Consider the following 16,664-nt stretch of genomic DNA (forward strand, 5'->3'; position numbering starts at 1 on the left):
TATTTTTATATGTTTTTGCATGTTTTTGTTTTTGTGGATACAATATTTTTAATAGCACCAAAGCAATATGTAGCTTTAGGCAGAAATATGGCCAAAGTGTAAAGGCTCTTGTTGTACAGCGCACGTGGCAACCCAAAGCAAAGGCATAAAAAACTGTGCTGTAAAATTAAATTGGATTTTAACACAACCTGAACAGCAAGTGGCTTATAAGTCACACATAGACGAAGTAGCCAGAGTCGCACATTAGTTCACACATTGATGGTGTCTCACCTAACAACCCATGCGTGGCCGCATTCTCTCGAACTACCAACCCTTCTTCTCTATCTGCCCTTTACCATCCCTCCAACCCTTTAACAAACTATAACAAACACACATATAAGCATCTTTATTGATAATGCTTCTGGTTCTTATAAATCTTAGGCAACATAAGCTACTCAAATCTGGGGTAATTAAAACTGCTTTATTTGATAATAGTGCTTGTGGACTTCATCCAGAAACAAGAAAAGCCCAGAACAGTAAGCAGCAGGAAGATCATCTCAATTTTGTGTGTGATTTAAATGATTCAATCTAGATAACCTTTATTATCATGGCTTTAACCTTATCCTAAACAAATTAAGAGCTGTTCAAGTAAAAGTTTTTTGTTCAGTATTATAAATATGAATACCAATTCCTGTCTCTTCTTGTTCAGTTAACTTTCCAGTGAACTAAAAAGGCAACTTTAGAACCAGTAGGTGCATTTTAATAGTGAGATGTCAGTAGGTCCAGTCCTAACAGATGTAAAGTTCCCAACACAAATTAGACTTTATGCATGACTGAAAAGATGTTCTTTCGGCTGCTCCCTTGCTCACACATGCTAACAATGCTAATTGCAAGGATTTCAATCTGAAAAGTGTGGTAGGAAAACTGGAGCAAAATGTGATCGCCTTAAAACATTTGCAATTCTTTATTATAGAAAAAATAAATCATTTGCTGTTATTGCATATTTTATATTCAGACTGATATGGTGCTCCATTTTTCAGTATAAATTACTTCTCTTGTCTCACCATTTTTTTCTTGATGCTATACTTTTTTGTGAAAAATGCAGATATTAAATTGTGTTTATGTAAGCTTAGAGTGGTGATTACTGTTACTCTACACTGATACTGTTTGTCCTTCCATTACACTGCCAAGTTTTGAGACTGTTCCCGTGAAAACATTTAATAATGATTCATATTTTATGAAAGATGAATCCACAAGACTGACATCCACTATTGGACTGCTTTGAAACTCTGTACAGTTTGCTCTGAAACATAAATTCTGTGATGCTGGGGTCTGCTCACCAGTCAGACCCCATTGAGGCCGATATGTTGGAAATGTGTTTGAAATATAGTTACTAAGGTTGATTGTGTAATGTTTTACAGGTTTGTGGACACCTGACCATCAAACATACTGAATATGTTTTTTCCCCAAACTGCTGACACTAAATTGAAAGCACACAGTGGTATAGAATGTCTTTCTATGCTGTAGCACTCCCTTTTGTTATCTCAACCTGTTCCAGAATGATAATACTCCTACGCACAAAGCAAGCTACATGAAGACATAGCTTAGTCATAGACATAGTTTGTGACAGTTGGATTGAAAGAACTTAAGTTTTCTACACAAAGCCCTGACCTCAAGCCTCAAGCTCTGAACAACTCATTGCAAAACCTCATATATCTGCTGCTGTAGAATATACAGTATGTACATTGGTCGGCGGCACTTTTGTGTATTGTCTTGTAGTGTTTAGTATCGTTTGTTTGCACTGTCTTTTGTCCTGCACTGTTTGCGCTAGGTTGCACAGATGCACTAATTTTTTTAATGATCAGGCATTTCTGCTGTCAGTGTTACGTTTGTCATCGTCAGGCGACACCCCACAGTGACTTTAAAAAAGGCCATAAAATGTTTAAAGTTTTTTGCAAATCAACATACGAACAGAAGGTAAAACACATTAAGTAGCCTACTGGGGTCCGGTCATGCATGGCACCGTGTCCAAACGGAGTCAGTTGACTGCTGAAAATGTCCAATAAGAAACACTGAGGTCACGTGTCTCACAGAGTACTTAGCTCTGTATTGTTCTATGTAGCACTATTCACCCTACATGTGTATAGATTCATACATGCATTATACCATAGTCATACTTAATCTCCTGGAGAAATGTTATTTCTTTTCAATATGTACTGCATCAGCTATTTATGGTTGAAATAACAATAAAAGCTTTAAGTTTTTTATGATTTGACTTGACCTACAGAACGCTGACTGCACACCAAACCTCCTCATGCATTTACACCCAATCTTACTAATGCATTAGTTGTTGAATGAGAAAGTCTGTACAACCGTACTCCAAAATCTAGTAGAAAACCTATAGAAAAGAGGAGGTTACCATACAGACAGACAGACAGACAGATAGATAGATAATAAATAAAACCCACACCTGCACAATGCTGCATGTCTGTCTTTTTTTTTTTTTTGAACACAAAATTTATCATATAGCTATACAAAAAAACAAAGTATTTTCATTAAATACAGATGAGTCACTCCTGAGACAGAGTCATGGAATTGTGGGATAATTTTGCACTGCCCATGGTCATCAACATCTCATTTACATCTCTTCTTTCCCTCCATCATATCCATCTATATTACAATGCATTACTTCCATTGTTAAATGTAATTAAACTGATAGTAGTTTAAACACAAACCAGTTACATCCTTTAAACCATGCTGATGTTCAATGCTGTAAGCTCAGCTTCATACAAAACGGATTAATTCTGGTAAAACAATAAAAAACGTCGCCACAACCCTGTTTAAATTCCATCCCTTCCTCAAGCACACACACCCAAAGTCTATCACTGGCGCACCCTTAAATCCATTCACACTTTTTGTCCGCTCAGGCACCATACACACTCTCATTGCTGTAGGTCATGTACAGGAACAGGTCCTCCTCATGGTGTTCCTGTAACACACATGGAGACAGAGATCATTACACCACCACCACCACAAAAAAAAAAAAAAAACAAGCTCATCACCACAATAAATCAGCATAATTAAGATTTTATGGTTTTGATGATCTGAATTTTTTTTCCTAATGATGCATTTGGATATTAGGGATAATTTCATAGGCTATATAAACTCTAGAAGTAACTGGACAATTTAGAAAAAAAAGTCATTTAACAGTCATTTACAAAGCATTCTGATGCTGAAAGCAGGTTCTAAGCCTGCAAAAAAAGTTACTGGTGCACTAGAGAAATCCTAAACAGATAAAAACTAATTCTGAACAATAATTGAAGCTTATCGGAGTGCAGCAGTAGATCAGAAATTGTGGAGTAAGGCAATACTAGAGGTAAACTAAAAAAAAAATAATAATTTAAAATCCCATTACAAGATTTTATACTGACTATAAACTTGCTGAATGTTTTCTGAGACACCTATAATGCCTTGGAGAGAATATGGTGAAGTTAATACATGAGAACTTGAAGCTGGTAACCTTAATAAAATAGAAAGTACTTATTTGCGCATCAATACACACGTATAAGGACTCAATGGCAATTTACAGAAAATATATTTGACGTGAGTATTTAGATTTGACATTAAGCACCTTTACAACATTGGGATCAGCCAATCACATTTGTATTCAATCATGAAACATGCCACAGTCTGTAGCTGAGAAAATCCTGCCATTCCTCCTTAATAAATATGTCCATCATGGTCAATCAGTGATGCAACTATTTATTACTAGTAAATCCAGATTTATTGTGGATTTGTTTGTTGCTATGTTGTTTACACAGCTAGTTTATAAATCTGACAAAAAAAATCCATCCATCTATTTCCTGTCTTTTTCTATGCAGGGTAATGGAGAGCCTGCATTCTGTCCCTGGGGACTCGGGGGTACAACATGGGGGACTCCCTGCATGAGGTGCAAACCCATTCACACATTTTGTACAATTTAGAGATGTCAATCATCCAGTATGTCTTTTGACAGGATTAATAAACTTTGTTAAAGCTTTTCTTATAAGCAATGAAAACTCTACATTCTTTAACACATTGTCAGTTTAACTTAAATGTATTGTGTTTGAAATGTGTGTGTGTGTGTAATACCTCATACAAGACAGAAAGTGGGCAGCTGGAAGGAGGAAGGGAATTTTTAACAAAAAAGAAGAGCGCTTCTTCTGGCCTTAGGGATACTCGCTGTCTGATCAGGAAGCACAACTGCCCAACTGAGAGAAAGATACAATCAGTCTGTTATTCTCAAAACAGTACATAGAGGGTTCCAGAAAGAGTCCAGAAAGAAGAAAAGGAGTCTTCAGAAAGATGTCAAAAATGTGTCTGTTCTTTGTGGCCTATTTTGAATTGCTTAAAAATTCTCAATGAATAAAATAACGTGCACACAGACCCAAATATCGCAACAAAGCGTGTTAATGTAACTCATATGAGGAGTGAAAGATTTAAAAGAGGACAAAAACGACCATTTTATGCAGACCAGTTTAGCTAAAGAAAAACAAGGTAATACAATGATATATTGATTGCTCCTACACGATATTCTGCCAGGACATCAAATGTACTTTATTTATGTTTATTTTGTTACCAGAACTGCCAACTCTTAAAGAAAAAAGTTACACAACCATTTCTGTAAACTAGTGAGTAAATGTTTAGATGCTTATTTATTTTTTTGTTTAGTCCCTGCATATTTTGCTTGTGTGTTTGCCTGTGAAAGTAACACTGAATGGAATAAATGCCACCCATTGAACAGCACTCGCTTCTGACTCACTACTGTGAAGGGAAAAGACACAGAAATATGGAAATTACCCTTTAAATTGAGCGGTAAAACGTTTTAGCAAGCAATCAGGAAACATTTAACTAGTAGAAGTTACTCAAAAATGTGCCAGTTTCCCACCCAAAAATGGCTCCCAAAAAAGATGTTCCAATCAACATGTGAATCTGTAATGATTTGAGGTTGAATTCTTAGATAAAAACTGTTTTTTCGATATAAAATTCCTGCTTACTAAAATGATAAACGAACAACGCTTTAAGTGCATTAATGTGAAATATGAAATGTATGTTTAACATAGATAACACAAGACAAGTATATACACTAACTTTATTAGGAACACCTAATAAACGTATGTAACATGAATGTACAACTGCAGTGTATGTAATCAGCCAATCAGGTGGCAGCAGTTCAATGAATATAATCATGCACATACTTTAGTTAATGTAAAAAAAAATAAATAAAGTGTGGTCTCTGTGTCTGTGATTGTTTGTTTGTTTGTACCAGATTGGGTGAGGCTGGGTCTAATTAGGAAGTGTTTAAAAATGTGTGTTTGTTTTTTTGGTTTTTTGGGGGGTTTTTTGGGTGGGGGGGGGGATCTAACGCTCTCCTGCTCTACACTGAACAGCATCAACAGAAAAAATGTCAGCCTTCTGTAACGTTGGCAAACTAAGAAAAATATTATATTAAGACATGGAGAATCACTTAAAAATCCACATTACAGCTGCATTTACACAATGCACAAAATTCTTGCCCACGCAACTGATAATAACTTGCACCCTTTTAACAGAATATGGGGGAATTCTAGTTTTCCTGCTGTTTTCAGTCTAATGGTCCTGTGCATTTTTAAATGTTTATCACTATATTTTCAAATGGAAAAGAGCAGAAGTTGAAACACAAGCAACAGTTTGTGCAAAATTAAAATGACCAACATACCAAAAAATGTGATAAACATAATAAAAATTCTAGGTAATTAAAATGACAGAAGAGATCACTTCACTTTAACTAATGATCAAAGTACCATCAATATAAAATGTCTTTCATTGCATCTCTTTTGAGCAAAATTTTTTACTTTCACCCCTTTATGCATCACCTTGCATGTTAATGTTAATTGTATGATATGAGAAATGACAAATGACAAAAAAAGTTTTATAAATTAGCTTTGATTTCCTTGAGACTGAGTTTTACTACTGTTAGTAAAACTACTGTTTTACTACTATTTTTGCAGCTGTATTGTAATTGCTTGTGTTACAGCGGATTGGCTGCGCGAATGCAATGCAGTTTACCCAATACCGGTCGGTGCAGGGCGGAGACGCAGCGTACGGACACCGCCCCCGGAAGAAGACCGCGACTATAAAAACGTGAACGTCATGTCAATTCATTATTGGGTTGTTGGTTGGCGAGTTGTTGGATAGTTGTTGGATAAATGTATGCTGTGAGATTTGCTGTTGCAATTTACGTTTTTGTGTATAATACTGTTCTACGTACGGGGCTGGAAGAGGTATGAAGGAGTGCGCTCATACATTGTACACCACGTAGTATACTTCCGTGTCTAGAGACTTCAGGAAAGGGGCAGTGCCTCCCCCTGTATTCTAGTTAGTGAGGGAAGTATAGCGTAGTTAGGATTTTGATTTCACTTTTGTTTGTAGATGATCGTGACTAATGTAAAACAGTGTTAGGTAAGCGGGTTTTGACTTTCTGTTTGTTTCTTTTCTTTGGCGCCGCTGATTTTCCAGTCCCGGCTGTTGCAGCAGTATAAAACATTTGTATATGATTGTGTATATATTATTGTAAATATAATTACCACTTTGTACAGTAAAGACAAACTCACCACAAGCACTGTGTCCGCATAAGTCATTACTGTGGTCGGCAATTCATAGAAATTATCACTCTGTACCAGTTAGTCTTGTCCGTCCATTCACATCCACATTGGTCATCACTAGTTGCTGACTCTGAGAACTCCCTAGACATAACTCAGGGTCGTAACAAGTGGGGGCTCGTCCGGGATCTTTAATAGGTTCCTGTATAGCGGTGATTATTGTGTGTAGTGAGTGGAAGAGCTCATTGGGTCTTCTTCTTATAGACACTATGGTTGTGTTTGAGCTACAAGCCTTCTTAAGTGCTCCCTCTCTAGAGAGGGTGAACGAGTGTAGAAAGGATGATTTGTTGGAGATTGCGTCTCACTTTGAAATGTCGCTGTCCAGACAATTATTAAAAAAGGAAATTAAAAAGTTTGTGGTGGAAAAACTTTTGGAGTTACATGTTTTAAGTCTGCCAGCTGACCCTGGAGCGGTTGTAAGTGTAAGCACTCCTATTGACACCGAAAAAGAGGAGGCTGAATTGCCCCTTCCTAAAATCAAGGCGACTCTACCTAGGTTTGAAGCATTCTCTCCCCAAACTTCTGGGTCTTTAGAGAATGCTTGAATGAAAGTGCGCATACGCCGTTTGGAACTGGACAAGGAGGAGCGAGTGGAGCAGAGACAGGCTGAGCGTGAGCTAAAAATCACGATCCGACAATTGGAGCTAGAACTGGAGAGGGAACTTCGGTTACGGGAGTTAGATATGAGGGTGAAGGAGTTCACTCTTCAGTCTACTACCCAGCCGAGTCAGCTTCCACTCCCTGTTCCTAAGCCTGAGTCTCCGGCTCCGACTCCAGTTATACCCAGTCCAGGAGATGCGGTGGTATCAGGCACTTATTTTGAAATTACGAAGCATATTGCGCTAGTCCCGCCTTTTAGAGAAACGGAAATTGACACCTACTTTGGTGTGTTTGAGAGAATTGCTAATTCTCTAAAGTGGCCAAAGGAGTTGTGGACATTATTACTACAATGTAAGCTGGTAGGAAAAGCCCAGGAGGTTTGTTCATCATTGTCTGTACCTGATAGCATGGATTACGACACAGTGAAAACTGCAATCCTTCGTGCTTATGAGCTTGTCCCTGAAGCTTATCGTCAGAAGTTTCGTACTTTTAGAAAGGGACAGATACAAACATATGTGGAATTTGCAAGGGAGAAGTCTCTCCTTTTTGACAAATGGACTGCAGCCAGTAAAGTTACTAATCAGGAGTCATTAAGGGAATTAATGCTGTCGGAGGACTTTAAAAATTGTCTACCAGAGCGAGTTTCTGTTTATTTGAATGAGTGTAAGGTTACCACTCTTTCTCAAGCTGCTGTGTTAGCTGATGAGTTTGTTCTAACACATAAGATGTTGTTCTTATCCAGGCCTAAGCAACAAATTCCAGTGGAACAGAACTCCAAAGTGGAGCAACAGAGACAAGTAAGTCCGCCTGGTTATAGCAGAACAAGATCAATCGCTGGTGAGTGTTTTTATTGTCACAAACTTGGCCATGTGGCTGCTAATTGTTTTGCCTTAAAACAAAAGCAGGAAAGACCGGAAAAGAGTACTGGTCGTGAGGAGCAACAACCAAAAAGTGTGGGTTTTGTAAAAACAATTTCACAGAAGTCCGTGGTGAATGCTGATGAGTGTTACAAACCTTTTCTTTCTAAAGGTAGTGTTGGTGTTTCAGAAGGTGAGGAAAAGGAAATTGTCTTTTTACGTGACACAGGAGCTGCTCAGTCGTTTATACGTGAAGGAGTACTTCCGTTGACTGAACAAACGTTTACTGGATCCCATGCTCTTTGTCAAGGTTAGGAGATGGGGTATGTTCGTGTTCCCATACATTACATAACTTTGAAATCTCATGTGGTGACTGGATTAGTTAAGGTTGAAGTTCGGCCAGTCTTACCAGTTGCTGGAGTAGATTTTATTTTAGGTAATGACTTAGCGGGAGGAAAAGTGGTTCCAGTAATAGAAGTAACAGAGGGTGTGTGCGGACTGCCAATCTGATAAATTTGCAGAGAACCTTCCTGAGGTTTTTTCCTCATGTTATCACGCGTTCAAAAGCAAAGTATTCTGGTGATGTGTTGGATCTTTCTGACTCTTTCTTAGTACAGGAAGTGTGTGAGGAATTGGTTAAACCAGAGGTTAAAACCCAGCTGCTCACAAGCCCGTTATCTAGTAAAAATGTTACTAGAAATGAATTAATTTCTGCTCAACATTGTGATGAAAGTTTATGCTGTTTCTTTGACTCTGTACTTGACTCGAATGAAATGAGCCAGAAACAAGTAGCTTTCTTTCTTGAAGATGGTTTGTTAATGCGTAAGTGGACATCTAGAATAAATGAGGTGAAAGATGCTGTTTTTCAAATTGTAGTCCCGGTAAAGTATCGACACTTGGTCCTGAGTGTAGCTCATGATAATCCTTGGGCTGGGCACTTAGGGATCACAAAAACGTACAGGCGAGTGCTACAACTTTTTTTTTGGCCACGACTACGTCAAGATGTTGTTAAATATTGTTCGTCATGTGAGACCTGTCAGAAGGTAGGAAAGCCAAATCAGGTAATCCCTCCGGTACCCCTGCATCCTATTCCAGTGATGGGGGAACCTTTTGAAAAGGTGTTGGTTGACTGTGTAGGGCCGTTGCCCAAAACAAAAGCAGGAAATCAGTTTTTACTTACTGTTATGTGCACTGCTACACGTTTTCCAGAAGCTATCCCTTTGCGCCGTATTACTGCACAGATAGTAGTGAGAGCCCTTACAAAATTTTTTACTGTGTTTGGTCTACCTAGGATTGTCCAAACGGACAAGGGATCTAATTTTACGTCTAATTTGTTCTCACAAGTCATGAAGCTGCTAGGCGTGCAACACCAAATGTCAAGTCCAGATCAACCTGAGTCACAGGGAGCATTAGAACGGTTTCATCAGTCTTTGAAATCCATGTTAAGGAAATTTTGTATGGACAGTGGGAAAGACTGGGACGAAGGTGTTCCATTGGTTTTGTTTGCTGCACGAGAAGCAGTGCAGGAGTCTTTGGGGTTCAGTCCAGCAGAACTAGTGTTTGGACATTCTGTTAGAGGCCCATTGAAGGTATTAAAAGAGACTTTTATGTCTAACAAACAACCGCAACAGAAAAATGTTTTGGATTACACGAGTACTTTTCGTGAGCGTTGGCACAAAGCATGTGAATTGGCGAACAAAAATCTAGGCGAATCTCAAGCCAAGATGAAGCGTCACTTTGACCGTAAAGCAATACATCGGGAGTTTAAAGTGGGTGACAAGGTACTTGTTCTTCTACCTGTTCTTGGATCTGCTCTTTCTTCCAAGTTTTTAGGTCCATATCTAATCAGGGAGAAGTTAAGTGAGACTGATTATGTCATTGAGACTCCGGATCGGAAACGAAAAAGTCGGGTGTGTCACATAAATATGTTAAAGCTGTTTGTAGATCGTGTCTGTAGATAGCATTCCAGAACTCGCACTAGGGGAAAAGAAAGCGACAGTAGCAATAGTGTCTGTTGTTGAGTCTTCAGACTCTGACGGGCCCGTGATTAATCGATCATCCACCCAGTTAGGTGCGACGCTGATAAATTCACAGCTTTTAGAAACTCTTCAATCGGATACTCTTTGCGTTGGTTGCTCATTTACCTGACCCTCAGCGTAAAGATATCGTAGCTTTAATTAAGGAATTTCCATCGATATTTGGTGATGTACCCACACAGACGTCTGTCTTACAGCATGACATTAAAGTAACAAAGGATGTTCCGTTAAAGCAGCATCCCTATCGAGTGAATGTGGCAAAACGGGAAATCATGCGTAAAGAGGTGGAATACTTGGTGAAAAATGGGTTGGCAATTCCTAGTTGTAGTCCGTGGAGCTCACCTTGTGTGTTGGTGCCAAAACCAGATGGCACTTTTAGACTTTGTACTGATTACAGAAAACTCAATGCTGTAACCGTCACTGACTCATTTCCGTTACCACGAATTGATGAGTGCATTGATACTGTAGGTAAAGCCACTTTTGTCACAAAATTAGATCTTCTTAAGGGATATTGGCAAGTTCCACTGACTCCGAGAGCTTCAGAACTATCTGCTTTCGTCACTCCAGATGCGTTTTTACAATATACAGTAATGCCGTTTGGGCTGAAAAATTCACCTGCTACTTTTCAGAGACTGGTTAACCTTGTACTTGCTGATATATCAAATTGTGTTGCGTATTTGGATGATTTGGTCATACACTCCTGTGATTGGACTGGTCATATGGAATCCCTTTGTGCTGTTTTCACTAGACTAACAGAAGCTGGGTTAACGGTAAACTTGGCAAAATGTGAGTTTGCACAAGCCACTGTGGTTTATCTTGGGATGAGGGTTGGCCAAGGACATGTTTCTCCATTGGAGGCTAAAGTTAAGGCCATTCTTGACTTTCCAGTTCCCACAACCCGACGGGAATTACGTAGATTTTTAGGAATGGTTGGTTATTACAGAGGGTTTTGTAAAAACTTTTCTTCGGTTGCTGAACCCTTAACGTCCCACTAAGTCCCACTACTACATTCAAATGGTCTCCTGATTGTCAAATTGCTTTTAAAAATGTGAAAGCTTTGTTGTGCTCTGCTCCTGTTCTAGTTGCTCCTGACTTTGCCAGACCTTTTAAACTGGAGGTTGATGCAAGTGGTGTGGGAATCGGAGTAGTGTTGTTACAGGAGGATGCAAAGGAAGTCAACCATCCGGTTTGCTACTTTTCTCGAAAATTAAACAAACACCAAGTAAAGTATTCCATGATTGAGCGAGAAGCTTTAGCTTTACTGTTGGCCCTACAGCACTTTGAGGTATATGTTGGCTCAAGTGTCTTGCCTGTAGTGGTATATACTGATCATAATCCGCTTGTGTTTTTGTCCCGAATGTATAACCACAATCAACGGCTCATGAGATGGTTTCTTGTAATTCAAGAATACAACCTAGAAATGAAGCATAAAAAAGGTATTGAAAATAAAATTGCTGATGCTCTTTCTAGAGTTTAAAAAGAAAAAAATCAACTACTGTGTTTTGAGGTTTTGTTTTTTTTTTGTGTAGGGGCGTGTTACGTGCCAAGGCACGTATTTTTGCAGCTGTATTGTAATTGCTTGTGTTACAGCGGATTGGCTGCGCGAATACAATGCAGTTTACCCAATACCGGTCGGTGCAGGGCGGAGATGCAGCGTACGGACACCGCCCCCGGAAGAAGACCGAGACTATAAAAACGTGAACGTCATGTCAATTCATTGTTGGGTTGTTGGTTGGCGAGTTGTTGTTGGATAGTTGTTGGATAAATGTATGCTGTGAGATTTGCTGTTGCGATTTACGTTTTTGTGTATAATACTGTTCTACGTACGGGGCTGGAAGAGGTATGAAGGAGCGCGCTCATACATTGTACACCACGTAGTATACTTCCGTGTCTAGAGACTTCAGGAAAGGGGCGGTGCCTCCCCCTGTATTCTAGTTAGTGAGGGAAGTATAGCGTAGTTAGGATTTTGGTTTCACTTTTGCTTGTAGATGAGCGTGACTAATATAAAACAGTGTTAGGTAAGCGGGTTTTGACTTTGTTTGTTTCTTTTCTTTGGCGCCGCTGATTTTCCAGTCCCGGCTGTTGCAGCAGTACAAAACATCTGTATATGATTGTGTATATATTATTGTAAATATAATTACCACTTTGTACAGTAAAGACAAACTCACCACAAGCACTGTGTCCGCATAAGTCATTACTGTGGTCGGCAATTCATAGAAATTATCACTCTGTACCAGTTAGTCTTGTCCGTCCATTCACATCCACATTGGTCATCACTAGTTGCTGACTCTGAGAACTCCCTAGACATAACTCGGGGTCGTAACAACTACTTTAAAAAAAGCAGGGAAAGACACACTCACCTGTTAGGTCTGAGGGAACAAGGTATTTCTTTTTGTCGAGTTCAGGGGCACAGGATCTTGCAGCTCTCTCTATAATGATCTAATAAAGGAAACAATAATGAATTTCAATGAAAACGGTAAATGAAATAACAAAGCCAATAACCTTAAGCACTCGTTGTCAAGCTGGCAAACCATTGTTATTTTTGACACAACACACTAACCGGAATTTTGTCAGGATGTTTGGTACGAACCCTCGCTCCCTCCAATCTCCTGGCCTCAAACGGAACACTGCACTGGTACTGGCTACTCATCTGAAGACCAGAAACACACACAGTACATAGATAGTTCTTTCAGTGACAAGCTTGAGATCAAATCTTAAAGACACTGGACGAGACTATTGCACACCGTTTGAGAGGAAAATTAACAAACCCACAATAGCTACTGTTATATATTTAAGGCCTCATTCTCATATACATTGCTCTGCTATTTTTGTATATAATTGTGCAGAGTGTGTCAGATTCTGAAAGGTTATGTGTGGTGAGAAACACCTTTACTGCTATGTGTATTCAGATTTTAAAAGGAATGAAGCATGAGCAAACTTGCCTATTCTTAAACCTCCCTGTTTTTAATTTGCTGGCATTATTTATAGACTGTGCAGGTCTACACGTGTTCACCTCCTGATAGTGGGACGGGATTCATGATGTACTGGTTGTTGTTGTTGTGTTTATTAACAGATAGGAATTCAATTTCCTATCGTTAAAGGTGTTAGTGCATGCAAATCTGCAGATCACTAGTAACACACGTGCAGAAAACAGGTATTTAGAAATAAAGTTTCTCAGTGCCCTCCAATGGACTGATATCCCATGAGGCATGAATTCCTACGCCAGTGTTCCCAGGTTAGGCTGCGTATCCACTCAAAGCCTGACTCGTATACTGGAGACAAATAAAGTTTCTATATGTTGAAAAGTATAAACTGAGGACTCCTTCAGAAGAAGAATACTGATTTGCTATATACGACTCTATACGATATAAGTACTCTGTGACTTCAAATGTGCATGGCCCTCAATATTACAAATGAAATTTATACATCATGCAACTGCTTCTATCTCAGCATGCAAAATCTCAGACTATCTTGATTATTATGACTATCTTTCAGCAACTTTTCTCTGTTACTATATTGTTCATTTTCCTTTTTTTTTTTGCCACAAACATCTGACCATGGTCTCAGTTTGTTATAGATTTTGTGAGTTTTATCGGACCTACTTCAAGACACTTAAGATTGCCTCATGGGCCTAGATTACATCTCTTCAATCCTACCTGAGTCTAGTTGACTGAGTAGTTGACTGAGTGTTTGAGCTTCATTACTGTCTAGATCACTGAATATTTCTTATTTATAGGCTGCACTCACCTATACATATAAACTGACCTATTATTTCAGAAATTACGTCAAACGATATTTATATTACTCTCTGCAGTACATGTGAATTAGATGGAGCACAATAACAAGTAACCCACCTTTTAAGCTTCGTAACAGATGGACGGCGTCGACAAAAAAAAAGATATCCGGATACTAAAATGTGCTTTTCCAATTCTTTCCAAGATCGGGTCTTTTTAAAAATGTCGACGGTCCACTACTAAAAACAACAACAAACCCTGTACCGCCTCCTTATGAGGGTTTCAGCCAATAAGAAACATACAGGAAGATTGAAAACCGCTCTGTTCACTGAGAGCAAAGGTTTGGGTGGGGTTTTATTTGTTTACTTCACTTTCATTGGACAATACGCCTTGTCGTTCAACAGCTGTTTAGGACACGCGAACCAATCAAAATTAAGGAAACCTGAGCGTGGCATGCTACGTGTCCGACGTGTTCATTTGGTGATGTTCTGTTTTGTGCCCTGAGGAGGTTGTAATCTGTGCTTTGTGGAACAAACCTCCCACTTTGACCTGAAATTTAAAATAAAAATAAAAAAGTGCTTAAAACATGTATTCTCGTTCTTTTAGATTGCTGAAGTTAAGGTTTACATTATAAAATGTGAAGTCATGGGCAAAAGTTTTGGAAGTGATATAAATTTTGTGTCTTGCATAGTTTGCTGCTTAAGTTGTTGTGGTGTTTGTTCACATTGTTTCTAGATTATTGTGCTATTGAGTGATCAGATGCATTTTTAATAATTGCAAAAAGCTTTATTGGCCAAAAAAAACTTTTCCCAAAAAAAAATAAATATTCATCGGTTTTGGCTCTGGAATAAAAACCATTTCTCTAATCATATCATCAGCACATTTGAAAGTGTCATTAAGTACTAGTCAGGTGAAATCATTATCATACTAGATTTTAAAAGCAGACTGATTAGTATAAAAGGAGGGATGAAACGCTTTCCTGCAACGGTTACCTCTAAAGAAAGTCATGCAGCTATCATTGCTTTGCATCAAAATATTGTACTTGAAATAACCATTTACCGGATCATCAAAGACTTCAAGGAGAGAGTTTTGACTGCGGTTAAGAAGGTGTCAGGACCGTCTCCTCCTGAGGAGTCAGCTACAGAATCGTGTCACCAACAGTGCAGAGTTTGCTCAGGAATGGCAGCAGGTGGTTGTGAGTGCAATGTGCACGCACAGTGAGATGAAGACTTTTGGACAACAGCCTGGTGTCAAGAAGGGCAGCAAAGAAGTCACTACTCTTCCAGAAAAACATCAAGGACAGACTAAAATTCTAGTCAAGTCAAGAAGCTTTTATTGTCATTTCAGACATATGGGCACTTGACAAATAGAGGTGAAACAGTATTTTTTTTTTTTTTTCTATGTGACAATTTTCAAACAAAATATATGAAATTATAATGTTCAAAGGCTGAAGTTGGTGTCACTGTTACTGTTTTTATAGAATTTCCCCTTCTTTATGCTATTTTCTAAGCCTTTTTCACAGCAACAGAAATGTCCTGCGGTGTGACACCACACTACAGTAAAGAGAAAATGTACAGATATTACTGATTTCAACTGCAAATCACATATGTTAAAGTTTAAGAAGCCTTTTCTAAAAATCATCATTAAAATTCATCATACAGTTATTTTTCACAACTGTTTTTGGGTTCCACTCCTTACTTGCACCTTCTTTTCTCACTCACTCGCATAGAAATATTTCGTAACCCATATATAGCTGTTGCAGTACACAGTGAAAGCTAAGGACTTAAGTAAGTTAGTCCTAGCCACATTAAGTGCATCTGTGCAACCTGGTGCAAACAGTGCAAGACAAAAGACAGTGCAAAAAAAAAAAAATACACAAACACATTGCCGACCAGTGTAAATACTGTATGTTCAATCAATATTGCATGTGCAGAAATACTGGAATGAACTCATTAGTATTATATCAGCAGTTACATGAGGTATTGTAATGTATTGTGCAAAACAGAAAAAAAGTAAAAGAGCATAGAGCATGTAAACAGTTTGATATGGTGGTGCTGTAGGCATGGATGTACATTGGAAGAGTGTTTCTTTTGTGTAGGTTTTTGCTGTGAGGCCCAAATACTGGCCAGTAGTCTAATACTGAGAAACAATATTGAGCTTAAACAAGCACTTGAACTGGCTTTGAAATGAAAGGACAAGATGCTTTTTTTAATGACGTGACCAAGTCCGGTTACTGTAGTAATTTGAATTGACGTTTCTTTTTACAGGATGAGCTTGTAATCAGAAATTGTAATAAAAGTTATGATGATGTTGGCTTTATACAATCACGGTACACTAGTGCACCAAATTTGTGATTGAGTTTGGTGGCCAATTCTTCTTTTGTGTTGAATCTAATTAAATGAATAGATTTGAGTCTCCAAACATAGGCCTGTATCATTTGGACCAATAAAACAACTTTTTGGTGTACATTTCTATGGTTTCCAATTAATTCTGAAATTCTGCTTAACATCCAGCTGAACTTGTCCAGCAACCTAAAAACCATTTTTAAGAAAACACAACATTCAGAAAATTAGGAACTCTATCGTTTATTGATCACTTTAATCACTCACTCACTCATCTTCTACCACTTATCCGAACTACCTCGGGTCACGGGGAGCCTGTGCCTATCTCAGGCGTCATCGGGCATCAAGGCAGGATACACCCTGGACGGAGTGCCAACCCATCACAGGGCACACACACACTCTCATTCACTCACGCACTCACACACTACGGACAATT

The 16,664-nt window shown here is 38.7% G+C and overlaps 1 protein-coding gene across 1 annotated transcript; it reads right to left on the minus strand.

Moving 5' to 3' along the window:
- Positions 1 to 2,460: 2,460 nt before the first annotated feature.
- On the minus strand, positions 2,461 to 14,164 carry zgc:92606 (uncharacterized protein LOC100000242 homolog). Its single transcript, XM_060870617.1, has 5 exons — positions 14,007 to 14,164; positions 12,713 to 12,802; positions 12,513 to 12,591; positions 4,111 to 4,229; positions 2,461 to 2,968 (listed from the first exon to the last, which is right to left on the minus strand). Exons 2-5 carry the CDS (start codon positions 12,800 to 12,802, stop codon positions 2,903 to 2,905), a joined length of 354 nt encoding a protein of 117 aa, XP_060726600.1. The 5' UTR covers positions 14,007 to 14,164; the 3' UTR covers positions 2,461 to 2,902.
- Between the last annotated feature and the right edge of the window lie 2,500 nt (positions 14,165 to 16,664).

This window comes from Tachysurus vachellii, chromosome 5 (assembly GCF_030014155.1).
Source record: "Tachysurus vachellii isolate PV-2020 chromosome 5, HZAU_Pvac_v1, whole genome shotgun sequence".
Classification (NCBI taxonomy): Eukaryota; Metazoa; Chordata; class Actinopteri; order Siluriformes; family Bagridae; genus Tachysurus; species Tachysurus vachellii.